This window comes from Girardinichthys multiradiatus, chromosome 24 (assembly GCF_021462225.1).
Source record: "Girardinichthys multiradiatus isolate DD_20200921_A chromosome 24, DD_fGirMul_XY1, whole genome shotgun sequence".
NCBI classification, from domain to species: Eukaryota; Metazoa; Chordata; class Actinopteri; order Cyprinodontiformes; family Goodeidae; genus Girardinichthys; species Girardinichthys multiradiatus.
In genome coordinates, this window is record NC_061816.1 from 5,682,843 (window position 1) to 5,702,690 (window position 19,848).

A 19,848-nucleotide genomic window follows, 5' to 3' on the forward strand; every position below is an offset into this window, starting at 1 on the left:
CCTTGGTTGTTGAGCTTGAACCGAACACATGGAGGTCCAGGAAGCAGAGCTGGGTGAGGAGACTCTGAAGTTCATCCTCCAGGACCTTGAACAGGTTGAATGTATCTGTGGAGAAGTTCTGGGACTTGAGCGTCTCCACCTGTAACACGAGGTGAAACACGAGAACCAGCCGTCTTCCTCAGCTGGAGCTTCAGCTTCCTGCCTGTTTGTTTCCTGGAGCTTTTTATTTTTTTATTTTTTACCAAAACTGATCCGATTTTGATGATAAATGGCAGCCCAGAACCCTTCATGATGTGTTGAGAAGTAGCTCAGAGGAAGAAGAAAGAGGTTGGGCTCCTGCAGGTTGGAGGTTCAAGTCCTGACCTTTACTGCTTTCACCTTGTTTTTTGTTGTTTTTAAGCCAAAACACAGCAAGACCTCCTGAGGACTTGAACCAACAACCTTTAGATCACCAGGCTGCCTTCTCACAGGCAGAGCTACCTACTCATCTCTTAGATTAAGCTTTTTTATACATTTGTCTGTTATTTTTCAGCATTTGAGCAGAATAAGACATTCTTGTGTCGCCTGACGTTTTTAACTTCAAAACACCTCGTCTTCTCCGGGGAAAAATGCCCAAAACCATCAGGAGTCAGAACCAGGAGGTCCAAACAGAGCTCTCTACTCGACAGCTGCTTTCTGAGGCCACAGGCTCTGCTCTGGATTCACTCCAGAACTCCAACATTTGCTCGATTCTTGACCAACACCTTCAGAACTTCTCAGATTGAGTCCCTCAGACATCCGTCCTTCTGTTAGAAACTGTCCAAACATCAGATTGATGAAAGTGGGATGTCCAGCACTGTCAGAAGCTCTGGTTCTGATCAAACTTCATTTTTGGTGCCAAGTCATGAAATACATAGAAATAAAATATATATGCAGATAGGTTTATTTATAAAATATGATCTTCACCTGGAGACCAGAAGACATTTAAATAACACTAATTGTGTTATAGTGTTAGCCCTAAAATGAACAACCTCTCATTAGATTTCTAATTTTTAATCCATTTGCATCAACAAGGATATAAAATACATTTTAAAAAGTCCAGGAAGCCAGAAAGTTTAGAAGCCGTTATTTCCTGAATTTAATTTAAAATGAATAATAATAATAATGATGAGATGACAGACTCGCAGCTCGTTTTTAGTGTTTTATTAGATTTTTTTTTTCAGTGTGCATAAATATCTGAGGTGTGGCGCAGCGGCATAAATACACATGAAGAAGAACCAGAACAAACACGTTACATTCAGGAAGCTGCACCCACACAAACACACGTCACATGATTCAAAGAGCTGCAGCGAGGGTCACTGTGCAGCTTTGTGCTTCTTTAATCACAAATAACCCATGAAGAGACCGGTTCTGACCCAAAGACAGGAATGCTCCGAAGGGTTTTCTGCTGGTTTTGGGGGAAAAAAAAAAAGTTGATTGTTTCAAACTTTTAACGCAAAATAAACACAGAAACAGAACCGGACCTCTGCAGAACTCTTCCAGTATGACCGAGGTTAAAAACAATCTGCATCGTAAAGCTTCTCAGCGTCCTGAGTGGAACAAACCACCAGGGTTTACCTCCCTCCCTCACACACACACACACACACACACACACACACCTTTAAAGTGTTTCACACGGAGCATGCTCTCAGCAGGGAGAATATTCCAGATTTGTTGCTGGATCTTTGACCAGAACAGAAAATGGAATAAGAGGGCGGTTCATTATTCAGGATGATGGATGTTTGGGTCTGGTTCTGGTCTCAACTCCAACTGAGCAAAGAACCGCTTCATCAAGAGTTAGAAGCTGGTGTGTAGAAGTCCTGCCAGAATCAGCAGGTCCAACTCCAGCAAGTCCAGGACTAGGAGTTCAAACACTTGACTAGAGATAAATCACCAGGACCGCTGATGTGGTGTAGAAATGGGCTGGAAACCCCCAGCTGGTTCTATTACTGGTTCTGGTGTATGTCAGGACCATGACCGTTTTTGCTAAATATTCATCCCTTCTGCTTGCAGCTCAGTCATTCTAACATAAAGCAGAAGCGGGTCCATGCAGCCTGGCAGTGGCACGTCTGATATGTCCAAACCCCCTCTAGCTAACTTTAGCTGCTTCCTTCGTGTTCCAAAAACAGGAAATAAATAAAAATAGGAAGGTGGAAATAATTCAAGTTAAGCTTTCCAGGAAAGATAAAAACAACCAAAAGCTTTGGGCTGAAGATTCAATACTGACAACGTTTAAGATTTCTGTAAAATCACAAACAGCTACACCTGAACATATTTACACTGATTATATGAAACACACACACCTCCTATATACAGGAAGAAATACACACACCCAGGGTCAGGGATGCATCCCAACTCTGAAGATGATCAACTGAGGAACGATTAAAATCCTGCTGCTTCCTGTTTTCAAAATAAAAGCAACTTGAGCCTCCTTGTTTCATTCGAGCTTCAACGCAGAGGAGGGAATGAAAACAAAGATTTCTTCACTCAGAGAACAGATAAAATACATGATGAGGAGCTTTTATACTGAAGGAACCTTTAAGATGTTGGGGTTGTTGAGTGTGGGGTTATTATGCAGGACCAGTCAGCTACAGACCGCCTCCATCACAGCAACCCGTCCAGGTTCTTCTCGGCGCTCTGCTTCTCGGCCTCGCTGTCCTGAGGGCTGTACTGGTTGTGGTAATCTCTGAGGATGGTCACCACGTCGTGGTGGCCGAAGTGCACGGCCTCGTCCATCGGCGTGTTTCCCCACCTGCAGGGAAATCACACAGGAAGGTGGTTATTGCTTCACCTGTCGCTGGTTTGGGTGTTCAGCTTTAAAATCTCAACCACATAAAACGATTTATTTCAAAACTGCCATCTGGACCTCCTACGGTCCAGAACCTCTAGAGACTGGTGATCTCAAAGAACAAGGGTGATGTGTTTTTGTTCTTTACTCTGATGCCAGTTTGCCACAAGCCATGAGGGGACACAGCAAACATGTGGATGAAGGTGCTCTGCTTTCTGATCTAGACTCAAAAAGAAAAGCTAACTCCCTGAACACACCATCCACCCATGGTGGAACATGGAGGTGGCACCATCATGCTGTGGGAAAGCTGATCAGCGTTGATGGGAAGATGGATGGAGCTAAATCCTGGACATTCCAGGAAGAAAACCTGTTAGTGGCTGCAGAAGACCTGAGACTGGGGTGGAGGTTCACCTTCCAGCAGGACAACCGCCCTAAACATCCAACCAGAGATGCAATAGAACGATTTAGATCAAAGCATAGTCATGTGTTCGAATGGCCTAGTCAAAGTCAAGACCTAAATACAAACTGGTGGCAAGACTTAAACACTGACATTCACAGATGTTCTCCATCCAATCTCACTGAGCTTCAGATATTTTGAAAAGAAAGAGGGACGTCTGTAGACGTTTAAAGCTGGTAGAGACTCCAAAGACCTGTAGCTGTTGGTTTATCACATCAAATGATCAAAGAAATAATTAAACTTTAAGGTTAAAACGCTACAAAATGTGAAAATGTTCAAGAGGCACAAATGTCAGCGTTCCTACGTCTTGTTCTTGTAAAAATTCCAGATTTCTCGGTTCCTCACTTCCAACTGAAAACTGAAGTTTACTGAAAATTCATTGAAGATATTTCTACAGTGGGCAGGTTTATATATGGAAGAGGAGGAAGGGAGGAAGGATAGATGGAATAAAAAAAAGATGGATGGAATAAAGGAAGGAAGGAAGGAATAGAGGATGTAAAAAGAAAGGAAGGAAACAGGGCAGACACAAGGGAGGAAGGAAGGAAACAAGCAAACAAAACAAAGAATGAATGAATGAATAAATAAATGACAATATAAGGAGGCAGGAAGGACAAAAAGAAAAAAAGACAAGGATGGAAAGGAAGGTAGGATAAGGGACAAAGCAATGACATGAGGAAGGCGAAGAAGAAAGGAAGACATGCCAAGAAAAATGAAGGAAGGATTCAGGGATGGATGAAAGGAAGGAAGGGCAGACAGACACAAGGAAGTACAGAAAGAAAGAAGGAAATGAGGGCACATTGAAGAAGAAAGGATGAAGGACGTAAGGGGACAGGGTAGAAATAGAGAAGTAGGAAAGATGCAGGTGTAGATAAAAAGGACAGAATAAAGTAAGGAGATAAGGAAGGCATGACATGGAAAAAAGAAGAAAAAACACAAAGTCTGGAAAAATTAACTTTTTTTTCATGGTTTTATTTTCTTATTAATGACCTTAATAAGTATTAAGTAAATATTCTGGGTCTGACCTAAAAAATACTGAAATCAGATTCTAGACTTCTCCAGACTGTTCTGAAGGCCCTGTAGATGTGAAGAGATGTTCTGTACCTGTCTTTGGGAACCGGGTTGACCTTGCAGGCCTCCAGCAGGAAGCGAACCACCTCCGCGTGACCTGAAACACACCAACAGGACATAAGCTTCCAGAACATCCACACCACCCGGTTCTGCTTCCTGACTGGGTTTCACCTTCAGCAGCAGCCACGTGCAGCGCGGTCCTGGAGTCGTAGTCCCTCTGCTCCATGTCCATGGAGGACAGAGCGAACCTGCGCAGGGCGGAGACGTCTCCGGTGTAGGCAGCAAACAGCAGGTTGATCACAGACTTCACCTGGACACCAGCAGCAGCAGGAGGAGGAGGAAGAGGAGAGAAACCTTCATCCAGCTGCTTCATGTCTAGCTTCACCACCTTTATTTCCCCTTAAAGGCCTGATATTTAAATACTGAACTCTGATTGGATATTTTTTACATAAATGAGACATTTGCAGATGCACTGAATGACCTGCCAGCAGGTGGTGCTGTCTAGAACACATAGACACCATCAGAATATTTGAGGCTGAACTCTTGGTAATAACAGCAGAAGAAATGAGACGATGTGAAGCAGCAGACCCACCCTCTGGTCTCCACCTTCCCTGCGAGGGTCCAGCTTCTTGGCAAAGTGCCTCAGGTTGTCGTAGTTGTGAAAGTTACAGAGAGAAACGAGGTCCTGCAGGAAGAGAAGCGGCTCAGATTCAGGTCTTTCTGGATCCAACAGGTTCTGGTGATTTTTCTAAACTTCCTAACATCAGAGGATAAATGCAAAGCATGGCAGAAGATAGGTGGTACCGTGCAGAACTGGATTCCTCTCACGCTGTTTCCCAGCTTGTCCAGTGGAGGAGACCAGCACATGATGCCCATCACATTGGGAACGACCAGCAGAATCCCACCGGCGACACCAGATTTAGCCGGCAGCCCCACCTGGATTAGAGCGATAACAAAGCGTGACTCTGCCGTCTCTCGTCTCCATGGAAACCAGTTAAATCCCAGCGATTTACACCATAAAGCTTTGTATTGGATCTGTTTGAAGGGACCAGAGGGAGATACTGACGTGGAAGGCGAACTGCCCGGAGAAGTCGTACATGCCGCAGGAGTGCATCAGACTCAGCGTGTTCCGGACCGCCTCGGGGTTCAGCACGCGCTCGCCTGTGATTGGACAGAAGCCGCCGTTGGCCAGCGTTGCCGCCATGACGCTGGCGCTCTCGCAGGTCACCTCGATGGAGCAGAGCTGCAGGAGAGGAGCACATTCAGTAGTTCAGACACAGAAACCCACTGTTGTTCTGACACTCATCAAGCACAGGCAGAACCTGGGACTGACCTGGAAGTAGAAGTCCAGGATGGAGGTCATGTCGGTCCCTTCGGGGAAACACTGCGAGGAAAAAAACCTGATCAGGAACTAGAAATGCAAACAACCTCCCTGCAGAGCTTAAGGGCTGGAAGGAGGAAACATCCTCACCTTCTTCTCCTTCAGATAGTAGCCGATGGCAAAGTTCCTGTCTCCAGACTCGCGCTCCGACTGGAAACTGGGACACAAACAGAAACCCAAACGGATCTGTTAAATCTGGACCGCCTGCAGTAAACTGGTTTTCTTTCAGCTCGCTGATCCGAGATCAGTGAGTTTCTGGTGTGTTGATGAACTCACGTGGCGTTGCTGAAGCCAACGTACTCGTTTCCTGCCAGTTTATTCATGAAGTTCATCACCTGCAGAGAGGGAGTCCCGCTTAAAGCTCCGGCAAAACATCACATTACTCACGAGTCCTTCACAAGGTCTACCGATCTGTGGTCACCTAGGAGCTTCTGCACATTTCATCTCAAAATGTCAGATTCGCTACAGAGTTCTCTGTAGCTTTATGCAATTTTTGAAGCATGAACACAGAAGTTCACCTCGATATGGGAAGATGGGACAACCAGAGACTAATGGATGGATGGATGGAGGAGACGATAGAAGGGATAAAAGAAGGATGGATGGAGGGAGGAAGGAAAGATTGAGGAAGGGAGGGAGGACGGACGGACAGAAGGAAGGAAGGAATGAAAGACAGACGGAAGAAACAATGAAGGGAGAAAGGAAGGAAGAATGGATGGATGGAGGGACGGAGAGAGGGGGGGACGGAGGGAGGAAGCATCGATGGAGGGAGGATGGACAAACGGACGAACGGAAGAGAGGACAGATGGAGGGAAGGACAGGAGGAAGGATCAAGGGAGGGAAGATGGAAGGAAGGAAGGACAGACAGAAGGATAAATGGAGGGAGGACGGAAGGTAGGAAGGATCGATTGAGGGAGGATGTATGGCAGGAGAGTAAAGGCACTATTTCCATTCCCTGTCTTCTTTTTCAGACTGCATAGGGCCCTGGCACTTTGAGCCAAAATGGCGGCCTCCTTCATTTATCTAAATAATCAGAACACACTCAGCAGGATCATTTTCCTTCATACTCACATAATCAAACTTCTCAGCGTTGCTGGCTCCTTGCTGAAACACAAACGATCAGGTTAAACCCAGCAAGAAATCATCAGACAGACACACGAAGAGCTGGTTCTCTATGTTAGACAGAAATCAGCTGAAATCACTACAGGTGTGTGGGGTCAGAGGTCATTCAGTCCAATCAGGTCAGATTAGAGGGGAGTTTCAGAGAAGTTAAAACTGCCGTTAGCTTTACTGCTGCTCTGTCTCCATGGTTACTATCTTAAGCCGTGATTAGCCAAACAGTCAATGAGTCAGTGATGAAAACAGTGCAGCCGATTATCACTAATCCAGACTGAAGAGAAAAAAAGTTACCAACGCCATCCATCTGCTGCATGGGAAACTATCTCCTAAAGGTCCTGCAGCTGGAACATGGGAACAAACACAGAGAAGCAGAGAGTCCTGAGCCTTCAACAGGTCCAGCAAATACAGCCCGTCAGAGTAGAAGCCACTTAAGGTCCAAATGTTCAGAAAAATGCAGGAAAGTTACATTTCAGTTTGGGTTTTCTTCATCTGTAGCCATACAGAAACACTGTTCCAGCACAAACATCTGCTCATAGGTTTCTACAGTCGTGGTTGGAAGCCCCCATCTGAAAAACACCCATCTAGTTAAACTGACTGCATCTAATCATCAAATCACATCTGGCGGCATCAACTCTGTTGCCACCGGTGCAGAGCTTGCTCAACAGTAGCAGCAAGAAGCCACTTTGCCAGATGTTCTGTTCTCTGGTGAACCGTTCTCATGGACGTATCCAACAGCAGGTGGAAGGTCCTTCATTAAATGAGATTCTGTAATGAAGCTGCTCTCTGGGATCCTCCTTGTCCTCATGAGGAGGTGCGTTTTTAAATATGACTGTTAGGATCAGCAGGTGGCGCTCTTGTGTTTCCAAGTGGGCACAGAGAACAACTCCCAGAGTGAGAATGAAGGTCAGAGGAGAAAAGGAAATGAAACCTTCAGGTAACAGAACCTGTATCCATGATTAAAGCTCCATTTAATGTGCTAGAGCTTCATCTCTCCTTGCTGTGTGTGTGAGTGTGTGTGTTATAACGGTGCTGCTGCTTTCAGACTAATCCCCTTTTAGCATGATTCTCTATAACCATAATCTGCCTGTAAACAGTAATCTGCGGAAGCACACTCTGTGGATCATTCCCATTTTGTTCCAGAAGAGGTCCGGGGTCGGACCAGGCTGCGTTGTCCAGCTGCAGACACATGCTCAGCCAGATGTTGGAGGAAAACAGTGGAGCTTACCTTGATGAGGGAGGTGCAGACGATGGCTCCAGCATTAACCATAGGGTTGTGGGGTTTATCTGCAAAAAGGTTCAGATCGGGTCAGACAGCGTTGGGGAACATTTCTGTGCCGGAGGTGAAAACCCGGCTGTATAATGTGCTGAGTGAACATCAGCATAATGAGGAAGGTAAAACTGCTTCCTCTGTCTCTAAACCTTCACAAACAGAACAAGACAAAGCCTAAAAGAAGATGTGGTGGGAGATCTGCTGACAGCAACGACTCAGACACGTGAGCTGGATTTCTGTCAGAGCTTTAAACATCTGGTGAAACTGCAATATGTTTAAATCCAGGAACCACCGAGGTTGATGGAACACTACAGACCAGAGATGGCGACTCAAGTTTGAGACTCCGACTTCAGTCGCACTTAAATCGCAAAATTAAAGACTTGAGACTTGACTTGGACTCGTGGTCTGAGACTTGAGTCTTAGTACCAGTTTTTATCTCGTGATGAAGAGTGAAAAGTAGCCTGTATGTGAGCTTCAGACTGCAGCTGCTGCATGTTTTACTGTGAAAGGATGAGCTTGATTATTAGCCACTGATGATGGTGGCATATTATGGGATGCTAATGGCTAAGAACAATGTGATCATGTTCGCTGAAGCTTCATAATATAATGACCATGTCTCTAACTGAACGCTGTATTAAAGCCGTTAGCACGTTTTTGGCTGGTCAATTAAATGTTAAATGATTAAATACAACAGTTTACAAAAATCACAAGATTGAATGATATTTGTTAAATGTTGATGTAATAATTTAGGCCTGAGGATAAAACGTCCAGGTGTGGATTCCTAACCTGCAGCGACGCCGGGCTAGAGATGACCTGGATGTTGGGAACGTGATGAGAAAATGTGTGCGCGACATGATCTGTGAACATCTCTGACATAGACTGAGGGAGCACCGACCAAAGAGAAAGCTCCGCTTCAATATCAAAACCTTCAAGCTTACAGCGAGCCTACCAAAATTACTCCAGGAGGTCAAAGAAGAACCCAAAACATCCAAAGCTGTGGAGGCCTCACTCGCCTCAGTTAAGGTCAGACTTCATGATTCAACAATAAAAGACTGGGTACAAATGGTTCCACGGCCAGAACCACTGCTGACCCAGAAGAAAACAAAGGCCCATCTCACATTTATCCAAAACATCTTGATGACTGTTTAAGACCTTTGGGAAAATATTCTATGTACCTAACAGGACAGTAGTGGGGACCAATTGGAAGGTGTAAAACATGGTGGTGGAAGTGTGATGGTCTGGGGTGGATTTGCTGCTTCAGACCCCAGATTCCAATAATTGATGGAACCATGAATCCTGGAGGAGAATGTCTGGACAGTAGTTTGAAGCTTAAAGCTCAGAGCTCGCTAGGGTTAAAGCACAGTAGCAGGTCTATCTCTCTGTAGGGGCCTAGTCAAAGCTCAGAAATGTAATTGGGATGCTGTGGTGTGAACTTGGACAGGCTGTTTTAAGCTGGAAAATTCTTAAACCAGTTCTGCCATGAAGAGCAGACCAGAATTCCTCCACAATGAAGTTTAAAGACCCATTGACAGTTATAAACACTTAGGGGGGCACTTACTTTTTCACCTAGGGCCAGGTTGGTTTGGATATTTTCTTCTATTAATATATGAAGTTATCATTGAAAACTGTATTTTGTATTTATTCAGGTTATCTTTGTCTCTAAAATTTGTTTGATGATCAGAAACATTTGAGGGTGAAATCTGCAAAGAGGGAAATACTTTTCCTCCGCCTGTCTGTATAATGTTGACAGGTTCTTGTTTTTTAAATAACTGTAGTCATTCTTTGCGATAGTTTCCCCCTGGAAAAAAGAAGACCTTCTCAAACAATCATTAAAAAAGCCAAATGAAAGGCGTTCGTGTCCAGTGTGGGAGGACGGGGAGGTCTCTCCTTTAAGAGAACAAAGAAAGGATTCAGGCAGAGCAGTAACCCGTGTTTTTATCCAGCCTCCTATTACCACTGTGTCACAGCTGCAGGGTACCAGAGCTGAGACATGGATCCTCTAAGAGACCGTATGTGAACCAGCTTCTTGGGTCAGTGATAGGACACACACTGCCATATGAAACAGTAGACGCGCGTGTCTCCTCACCGTCGTCGTTCAGGAACAGCTTGTTGAACCTCAGGCCGCTGGGCTCTTTGCCAATGAAGCGGTGCACGTACTCGGTGCCGTGGTTGTGGACGGCGATGGCGTATTTAAGCGGCTTCACACATGACTGCAGACAGAAGGGAACCTTGGTGTCTCCTGCTGTGTGCCTGAGAAGAGGAGGGTTCAACGGGTCAAATGTTTATAAAATACTGATGAATAAAGTTTCCGTATTTATCGGCGTCCTAATAAAAATCTGCTGCATCACAGCTGAGATGCTACCAGGTGATGCGCTGCTGCACCTTACATAAACAACTAAAAACCTGCATGGTACCGTTGTCCGTCGACAGTGCACAGAGCGACGCCCCAAAGGTCGGGACTGAAGCGAGCCAGCTGAGGAATGTAGTCCGCCACCTGGAGGAAGAAATCAAAATAGCGAGTTTTAGCAGAAGTTGTTCATGGATCGGATAGCCGGTAGGAACGTGCACAAGTAAATCAGCAGCAGCTGTGCGGTGCTCCCCGTTGCTGTACCTGCCCTCCGGACAGGGTTTTGCCGTTGTCATAGAGCTCATCGATGTGCGCGCAGAACGACTGGAAGTCTGGAATGACGAACTTCTTCCTGAAGGCCTGGGTGAGCAGGACGATGTTGCTCTGGACACATCTGAGACAGAAAAACCACAAAACACTCAGTGGCAGTTAATCAGCAGCCAGACCATTGAGGCGACAGTGGTTGTTAGTGAGCTTCTAGTTTATAATGAGTTGCTTTTATTTTTTTGTTGTCTTCAGTCAGTTAAAATGGGCTGATGTCTGAGGATCACATCAATAAATCAGTCATCGTTCTCCAAAATGTCCGTCCTGCATGTTACTGAGGATAATTATCTGCAGCAATAGCCTTTTTCCTCAGTGTCTGAGCCAAATGAATGAGGGATTGTATATCAGTGTTTTACCTTCCCTTTTAACCCCTGCATGTGTAACATTAGCTTGACGTGCCTTTTTGGGGCCAAACAACATTTAGCTGTGAGGAAACCAACAGTAGACCAACTCAGAGTGTGACTGGTGTGACAGACGGTGTGCTTAAAGTAAAAGCTGCATTTAGGCTGAAAATTATTCGCACCACTGGCAGATTTAGGTTTGAAATAATCTTTTAATTCTACTAAAAGTCTGGATTAGTACTTTCAGTCTAAGGTTCAAGTCTTGAACCGTCTTGAATCTGTGTTAGGAGCTAAAGATTAGGGTGATGAAAAGAAGGCCTTCCACCAAATACTTGGACCTCATCATACCAGTGGAGACATAGAAACAGCTGCTCAGCAGTTAAAAGAAGGGCTTGATTTCTGAAATGTCAATTAACATTTTCCATTGATTATAGAGAATGGTATGAATAATTATCAACATGCCATTTTTCAGAGAAACTTAAAAAAAACAGATAATTTGTTTTTCAATGAAAGTAATATTAAAATCTTCATCTGCCAGGAGTAGAATAGCGGCCAACCAGAGAAACAATGCCGGTCAGAACCAGAGCAGAAACAAAAACGGCTGCCTGGGATCCTTTTTCCCCCTAAAATTACAAGTAAACAAATAAATCTAGAACAGTTATGCAGGAGACCCAAATCCCACACATATCTTCTGTCGGACAAACCTATGTAAATCATTGGAATATGACCAACATGTCATGAGTCATTCTGGACATATACATGAGGAACAGGACTTAAAGTGACAAAAAAAAAAAAAAAACCTCCGAGCCGCGGTGAAGAAAAATGGCTTAAAATAGATCAAGAAAAAACAAAACCGAAGACTGAGATACAAAATTAGGCTGAAGCTGAAACAATTTGAAAGAGACTGGGAGACATTGTTCAAATACGAGCAACATGCAGAGCGGGAATCTGTTCTAACGGGAACATCATCTGATGTTTGGTCTGACATCATCAAAAGCTTTTTAATTTCTGGGTAGAGTGCTGGTCTGTTACGTCTCTCCATGTGTAATCTCTGATTACTAACATTTTGAAGAGGAAAAGTTGCTAAAATGTTTATATTAGTGCCCACACATGCACTCTGGATGGGTGATTAAGTTACCCTAACCCACCTGGGCGTCAGACAATTATTCATTTGTTAATTAATTATTGATGAAACTTTGTTTGATCAGGTTCTTCATAAAGAAGCTCTCCACAGAGCCCACAGACCTACCAGAATATTTCATTTTACGGTGCTTCTACAACAATAAAGACAAACTAAATCAGTAAAGGTGTTGCGCTCCCTGCATGCTGATTGTTTCTGAACGTCAGGGTCAGCTTCGGTCCGATGACCCGGCAGTGAGAATCAGTGACGGTGACGTTTCCCTGCAGCCACTGCAGCTTCTAGATATGATGTTCCATGTAGCTTAGAGCGACACGTTTCCAACACTCAGTCATTATGGGTGTGATTTGTTGCTGCGTTCTCCACCAAACGCTGGCAGCTCCACATTCCTGCCTGACCCTTTTCATTCGGGTGATTAGGGTTCCCGATCCAGCATTAATCACACAGCTTGACGTGGAAGCTGCGCCTCTCCTGTAGCACAGAGATTTGGCTGTTCTAATCCCTGCGGAAACAAACTCTCCCCCCACTCACCACCAGCTCACGTGCTCCTCTCTGAGAAGCTGAGCTCTATAAATAAGCCGCTGGAGCAGGAAGTGATGGATGTTGGCCAGGAGCAGCTCTAGGGTCTCCTCCCTGGCGAGCCATCATATGCCCCGACTCACCATGCTGCCGCCTCCCCAGCTGTCTCTTTCTCCTGAAGGAGGAGGGCGTCCTGGTGTCTAAATCTTTACGCAGCTCTGTAGCATCTCCTCCTGCTTGCAGCATTTTCTTTATTGGACCCTGATCTTCTTGTTCTTTTCTGAATGGAGCTGGAAGAAAACATCCAGATTCTACAGCTGGCGTGCAAACGGAGCAGTCCTGAATAATTAACCCGACAGAGTGACCTTGTTCAGCTGCAGGGACGAGCAGACTACTCTGGGCTGCATTTAATATTTCTGGAGGGACGAGGGTAAAAGATTATTGCTGACAACAAAGGGTGGAACAGAGACGTAGAGCTTTTGCTTTAAAAAAGACAAAAATAAAGGCTGGAACATGAAAGCTCTCCTTAAAGTAAACAACGCTGACTTATAGAAATGAAATATTCCAAATAGATCAGAGCAGAAATTAGAAAAATGAATAAAGCATACTTTTTGAAGAGGTGTCGGTCCAGTGCTCCATCTGAGGTGGTCTTCAAAGTGACCTTCAGCATCTCCATGCATTCTTTGAGCCGCGGATCTCCTGTGCGAAGCCCCGTGGATTTAAGAGCCTGCAGACAGACGAGAGGAGCATCGCTGCCACATGAAATCAATAAAGCAATGAGGCTCTGATCAGGATTTTCCAGTCAGAGTTATTCCCAGCTCTCTCTTTAACGTCTCCATCTTTCTCTCCAGTCTCTAAGAGTTCTCCTGCTGCAAAAGTTTTCTCTGGAAGACACTCACTGTGGTGAACTTGTGTGCTGGGATCTTTTCCTGTCCCTCTGCGATGGTGTAGAAGAGCAGATCCTCCAGGCTGGGCAGGATGCCTGCCTTTCTTCTCCTGCAGGAAACGCACACAGAGGCAGGAACATGAGGGAAACATGGAGGGCAGCTGCAGCAGAGGTAGAAGAACACGCTGCAAGCAGAAGCACCGAGGGAGAAAAACTAACAGAGGCCTTACAGCAGCATTAACACCTGAGGGAAGGGGTTCTTCCACAGGTAGACCTGCTGCCACAAGGCCATGGTGGTGAACTGGTGTCTGGGAGCTTTAATACCAGCCAGGACGGGTTTATGATGATTCAATACACTGGGATGCCGCCTTAGAGGCATCTTCATCAAACTGGGTGAGGTTTCACAGTCTGCGAGCTGCTGCAGTTGTGAGGTGGAGCTCTGCCAACGCCTGGGGTCAGCTGGTGTTCGATGGCTGACGCAGGAAACAATCCACTGATGTCCTGCTGGAGGACACCAGTGGGGGCGTTAATAAAAAACCCACTCATCAGACCGAATAGACTGGTTTTCAGGTCCTGGCTGGTGTTCAGCACACCTCCACACCAAGCCTCTCAGGGAGGAGCGTTAGTAAGACGTCAGCAGGCCGACCAGCTCGCTGCAGGATCTCTGCTACGATTCATTTCAAAGAGCCTTTACTCAAAGCTTGGAGCGCTCAGGCTCACCATGTCCTGCAATGCATCATGGGAGCTCTGGTCTGAGGGTAGAACTGAACCAAGACCAAATCAGTCTGAGCAGGGTCTAAACGGGTTCCTGGACCTCACAGCTGCAGGAAACAGAAGCGGCACCAAAATGGACCGAGTCGATGTTCATCCAGTGCTTTCATACACCTCATACGTCCACATTTTGTCACGCTACAAACACGAACTTCGATGGATTTTAAGGGACGGACTCACACAGACTGGGGCAGACGGGAACGGATTCAAGTTGTTCTGTTTGACGTGCATTTGTTTTCACCCTGAGCTCCACCTTTCGTTGCAGCTACAGCTTCAAAGCAGATTGGGATACGCCTCCAACACTCCTGCATAAGACATGACTGGAGACTGGGGTGAAGGTTCACCTACCAGCAAGACAACCCTTGTACAGCCAGAGATCCAATGGAATAGGTTAGATTAATGCAGATTCATGTGCTAGAATGGCCTAGTCAAAGTCCAGTGCTAAATCCAGTTGACAATCTGTGGCAGGACTTGAAAAGTGATGCAGCCAAAAGGTGGTTCTGTAAAGTAAATACAAATACAACTGCATGCCGCACTTTTCAGATTTTCATTGGATCAACGTGTTGCAAACCGCGGCCATTTTTCCTTCGACTTACAGTTAGGCACCTCTTTGTGTTGGTCCATCACATAAAACACACTGAGGTTCCTGGACGTTATGAGACAAAATGTGGAAAAACCTTACAGGGTATGAATACTTTAGCAAGGCCCTGCGTGTGTTAAAATAAATAAAAAACGTAGCGGAAAACGGAAAATATTCTCCTCCACTGACACAGAAAAAGTTCCAGATCCTGCATGGAAATTCTCTGACCTCTTTAATGAAGCCACGCCTGCAGGTCAGAGTGTGTGAGTGGGAGCGAGGGGGAGGCAGAGGGGAGGAGGGGGGGGTTAAAGCACAGCCACTAGGAGGAGGTGAGCTTGTTTCAAGGTAAAACCAGCTTTCAGGAGCAGAACTCTACTTCTACTGGGAAACAGATTCATCACAGTGTGAAACTAAAACTTAAAACGCTAAATAAAAAGAGAAACATACTTACAAATGCAAAGCAAGCAGATCAACAACATGGAGAGAGAGATATGCAGAGGGAAGAACAATGAATTAGTTAGAGACATTTACACATGGTTCATCAGCAGAAACAGAAACAAAGCAGACACAGAGGGAACGATGCCTCCCAACAGGAGCTGCTGTCAGAGGAAAACAGCTCCCAGCAGACAGAAATCAGTCCGCCTCCAAAACGGGACAGAAACACGGAGCTTCGGTTACTGATGAAGCCGAACCTCCAGGATCCGCAGCTGCAGGCCAGAGGTGTCCTCCTGTACAACATCTGGAGCAGCCTCATTATTTTACTGAGTTCAAAGCTCAGCTGGGACCTTATGACCAACACACTATAACATTAAACATGATGGAATCAGGTTGAATGAACTCATCTCTGTGACGCCGAGCAACAAACCTAATCTGAAGTCCTGGTTGTTTAAAACTCTTTCATTATTACTCTGACTGCAGATATGAGCCTGTAGGGGGCAGTAGACCTGACTGAGGATCAACACTGGTCTGCCTTACTTGAATCACATGTACTCTTACCTTTCCCATTTTGAAGAGTGGAGAAAGGGCCTGTTATTTACATCCCCATAGAAACAGGAAATCATTGATTACCATCGAAAGGTCCTAAAAACCAAATTAAAAGCGCTCCAGTTAGATTTATTTTACAGCTTTTATTTTTCTCTTTATCGTTTCTTTAACACGGGGGTTTTGTTTTTTGTTTTTTTTGCCACTGAATACGTTTTCTCAGAGGAAATGTTGGACTTATTATTCTGTGGAAATAAAAGATGCATTAATCAGAGGTGATATGGACTGGGCTGCATGATCCTCGATGAGGATTACTGAGCAGCTCCTAAAAACTCCACAGGGGGAAAAAAAAAAAAAAAAAGGCCACAAATTACACAAACGTTTAAATAAAAAAAATAAAAAAAGAAGTCCAGAAGCTTCAGAAATACTAACTGGAGCCTAATTTGTCCTTTTGACGTCACTCAGTAAAGATGATTATAGTTATAAATAAACATCTGGATCTCAAAGTGATGGAAACGTCCAGATTTTCAGAACCATGACCTTCTCTGACCCTTTAAAGTCCAAACTACAGATTGTTTGGAGGACAATCTGACTCCCGAGAGCCTCAGAACTAAACCCGCGCTACATGGCAGACCCGATAGCTTAGGAAACACTAACACTCGTCTAAAAGGTAACGTGAATTATCTTTAAACACGCCTGGTGATTTCCGAGCTCCTCATGGATCACTTCGTGTGTCTGGTGGAGCTGTAACATACTGAATATGATCGATGGTTCTGGTTTCAGTCTCTCATGTCGCGACTAATCGGCGTGTAACGTTGGCAGACGCCGCCGTATGGATCAATCGGTGCGAGCAGCCGGCCAGCGATCACCTGGAGGTTCTGACAGCTGCTGGGCAGAACGCCAGCTCCAGGATTTAGTGCACACGCTGTGGAGGAGATGGAGGCGGAGACGCTCCCACTCGTTAGAAACACTCCTGACCCAGTTAACAGACAGGAGCTGATCCGTGAGCTGCCTGGACCTCCAGCCGTCGGTATTCAACTAAACACATCCAGTTCAGTGGGTTCTAACGCTGATTCGTGTTCCGTGTCGGCTCATCTGGACTCGTCATGCGTCTCTGTGATGAACTAAAAGCCTGACGCGGATGAAGGATGTTTCCAACCGTGACCATCATCCATCCTGAGGTTTCATCTCTAATCTGCAGCGTTGGCGTTTCACACCAGCTGAGTTTAGCTTCCAGGGAAACAAGATGCTGGAGGAACCAGTCGGCCGAGACCGACGCCAACGGCTCCGGCTAAACGGAGCAGAGCTGGATAACTGTGTCAGGCAGGCAGGATGGAGCATTTTATTACCTCAAAGAGGATCTTAGCTGCTTTATGATGATGTCAAACATCTGCAATTACAACAGACCTCCTGAGGAGCGTGACCTTCTCAGCATTAAACATTCTGGTCCTCTTTGATGCCTCAATATTAATGCTATCTGGTCTCTTTTTGTGTTTTAAACAGGAAATAGTAAAGATTATTTGGCCATCATAAAACAACTGAGAAATAAATGTATTTAATTCTGTAGATCATTAGTAATACAGAAATGATATTTTATGTCCAGCAGACAGTCACTGACACCCAGCACAGGGCAGGGTATGAAACAAAAGGTCACTTCTGGAGAAGCTGACTGTTCAGAGTGTAGTATCCAATCATGATCATGGAAAATTGTGTGGAAGGAAAAAGTGTGGTAGAAAAGGATGCAGAAGTAATAATGATAACCGTAGCCTTGAGAGAATGCAACGATATAGGGGAGATTCACAACGCTTCGACAACAGTTGGACTCAAGAGATTCAAGGCGAATCCCGGACCTGTTCTGCTACCATCGTGTTCCATGAGTTAAGCCAGTCCTAAACCAGAGACAACATCAATGTATTTCACTAGGAGAAAAATAACTGGACTGCTGCTCAGTGGTACAAAATCTTTTCAGATTAAAGTACATTTTGCATTTCATATGGAAATGAAGGTCCCAGAGGACCAGAATCTAAGCTAGTTGAGGTCCAGACTGAAGTTTCTACCGTCAGGGGTGATCTACCAGAACATTTTAGAGCACTTCACGTTTCCGTACGCAGAAAAGCTTTATGAAGAAGCCGATTTCATTTTCCAGCAGGACTTGGTACCGGCCCACATTGCCAAAGGTACCAAAGGCTGGTACCTTTGAATCTATGAAGTATTGTCAAGAGGAAGACGAGAGACACCAGAACCACGGATCCAGAGGACCTGAAGGCCGCTATCAAATTACCATGGGCTTCCATTACACCTCAGCAGAACCACAAGACAATCTCCTCCATGACACGCCGCACTGATGCTGTAACTCATGCAAAACGAGCCCCAACCAAGCTGATAGAAACATAGCAAAATGTGTGTAATGAATCCACTTTTTATTTTAGTTTTTTCTGCGTTGCATTCCAGAAATAAATGAACCTGATGATATAACGTCGCTGTAGCGACTGGGCTGCTGGTTGCACTCAGACGCAGTCATGCCTGACCTTCATCAGACATTGCGTTCAGGCTGTTTGAGTTGTCATGGAAAGCTTCAACAGCAGGTCTCTATGGGATGGAGATAAAGAGGAGGAGGATGACGATGAATACGAAGTTGATGCAGAAGCTGCTGGTCACCTCGCATGCTTCCATTTTCGGACAAGCCTGTATATTTTGCATTTTCATGCCTGATCTGAATCTTCTGTCACAGTTATAGAGACATAAAAACATGCTCGTAGTTAATTCAGAAGTAACTGGGAACTATAAACGTTTCAAATGATGTGTAAGTGCTTCGGCCTATAACCCGGGTCACTCACTTCTCTGCTGTAGTCTCGCTGGTAGCTTCGCTGTGGCCCTTAGCCGGGGTGCAGTAGCCCCTGAAGCCGGCCTTCCTGCCGGGCTGCGGAGCTCTCCAGCCGCTGAACGGACAGGCGAAGTTGAGGCCAGCCGCGACCGCAGGCGGGGCTCTGACAGCGGCTCTGAGCGGCCACTTCAGCTGGCTCTGAAGCAGCTCCTTCAAAGCTGCCGTCGAGCGAAGAGGCAACATTTTACGTCCGCGTTTAATGACTGAGTTTAGCTAACTTTATCGAGCCTAGCAAGGTAAAATAGGGAAAAGTGTGTGTTTTTTTCCTCGGTTAACCGCCTCCTAACTGCTCCCCCCGCGACTCTACGGATCTGAATGTCACAACCTACCTTTCTCCCGGCGCGAGTTTTCATTGGACTAACACAGCCCATGTTTGCATCTGATTGGCTGAAACGGCCGCCTGTCACCAGGACCGTCCCGCCTACTGTTAGACCCAATGTTTTCAACCAGTGTTGAAACACGTTTCATTATTAATTAGACCTATTTCTGACGTCTTAATCCCCACAATGAAGACATGATTTTATATCAGTCTTTATTCAACTAACAGAATTAACAAACGATAAATAAAAATTCGATAAAATAGATGAAAAACGTAGAATTATATCCGGTCTATGTGTGTTTTAGTAATCGGATGCTCTAATCTGAAACCAGTAATAAAAACACAACCAAGTGGTTGTTTCGTTTCAAACTCAACATTTTTACTTCCTTTTTAAAAAAAAATCGTGGTCATAAACGGATGAGCAAAAAAATTTAAATTAGTTTTGATTTACTTTGAAATAATAAAAACAAAATGAGCAGCCATGAGAAGAAAGAAAACAATGAAATCCACTAACTTGCTACTGGAGCTCTGAATTATGTCCATGTTTATAGTTTCGCCATTTTTACGTCCACTATGTAAATTAGATTTTTATTTTTACTTTTCTATTCGCTGAAGGAGGTAATCTTGACCGCCTCTGACACCTTGTGGATATTGTTGGTA

At 45.1% G+C, this 19,848-nt stretch overlaps 1 protein-coding gene across 2 annotated transcripts; it reads right to left on the reverse strand.

Annotated features, from left to right (window-relative positions):
- Positions 1–1,167: 1,167 nt before the first annotated feature.
- Positions 1,168–19,209, reverse strand: LOC124861930 (glutaminase kidney isoform, mitochondrial-like). Of its 2 annotated transcripts, none has more exons than XM_047355918.1 (17): positions 18,823–19,209; positions 13,667–13,757; positions 13,376–13,494; positions 10,710–10,839; positions 10,513–10,592; positions 10,185–10,348; positions 8,054–8,112; positions 6,781–6,813; positions 5,989–6,047; positions 5,803–5,869; positions 5,665–5,715; positions 5,398–5,574; positions 5,136–5,267; positions 4,924–5,016; positions 4,503–4,641; positions 4,365–4,428; positions 1,168–2,770 (listed from the first exon to the last, which is right to left on the reverse strand). In XM_047355918.1, exons 1-17 carry the CDS (start codon positions 19,050–19,052, stop codon positions 2,623–2,625), a joined length of 1,836 nt encoding a protein of 611 aa, XP_047211874.1. In that variant the 5' UTR covers positions 19,053–19,209; the 3' UTR covers positions 1,168–2,622. The 2 variants fall into 2 exon arrangements, with proteins under 2 accessions (XP_047211874.1, XP_047211873.1); XM_047355917.1 differs by having other exon boundaries at positions 13,667–13,763.
- Positions 19,210–19,848: the final 639 nt, after the last annotated feature.

Bases quoted from the DNA above. Each gene is read 5' to 3' on its own strand.
- LOC124861930 (XM_047355917.1), bottom strand. From the start codon at position 19,052: ATGTTGCCTCTTCGCTCGACGGCAGCTTTGAAGGAGCTGCTTCAGAGC. The intron at 6,814-8,053 runs GTAAGCTCCACT...TTTGTGTTTCAG, and splicing joins TCTGCACCTCCCTCATCAAG to CAAGGAGCCAGCAACGCTGA. The intron at 5,870-5,988 runs GTGAGTTCATCA...TTTGTGTCCCAG, and splicing joins GTTGGCTTCAGCAACGCCAC to TTTCCAGTCGGAGCGCGAGT.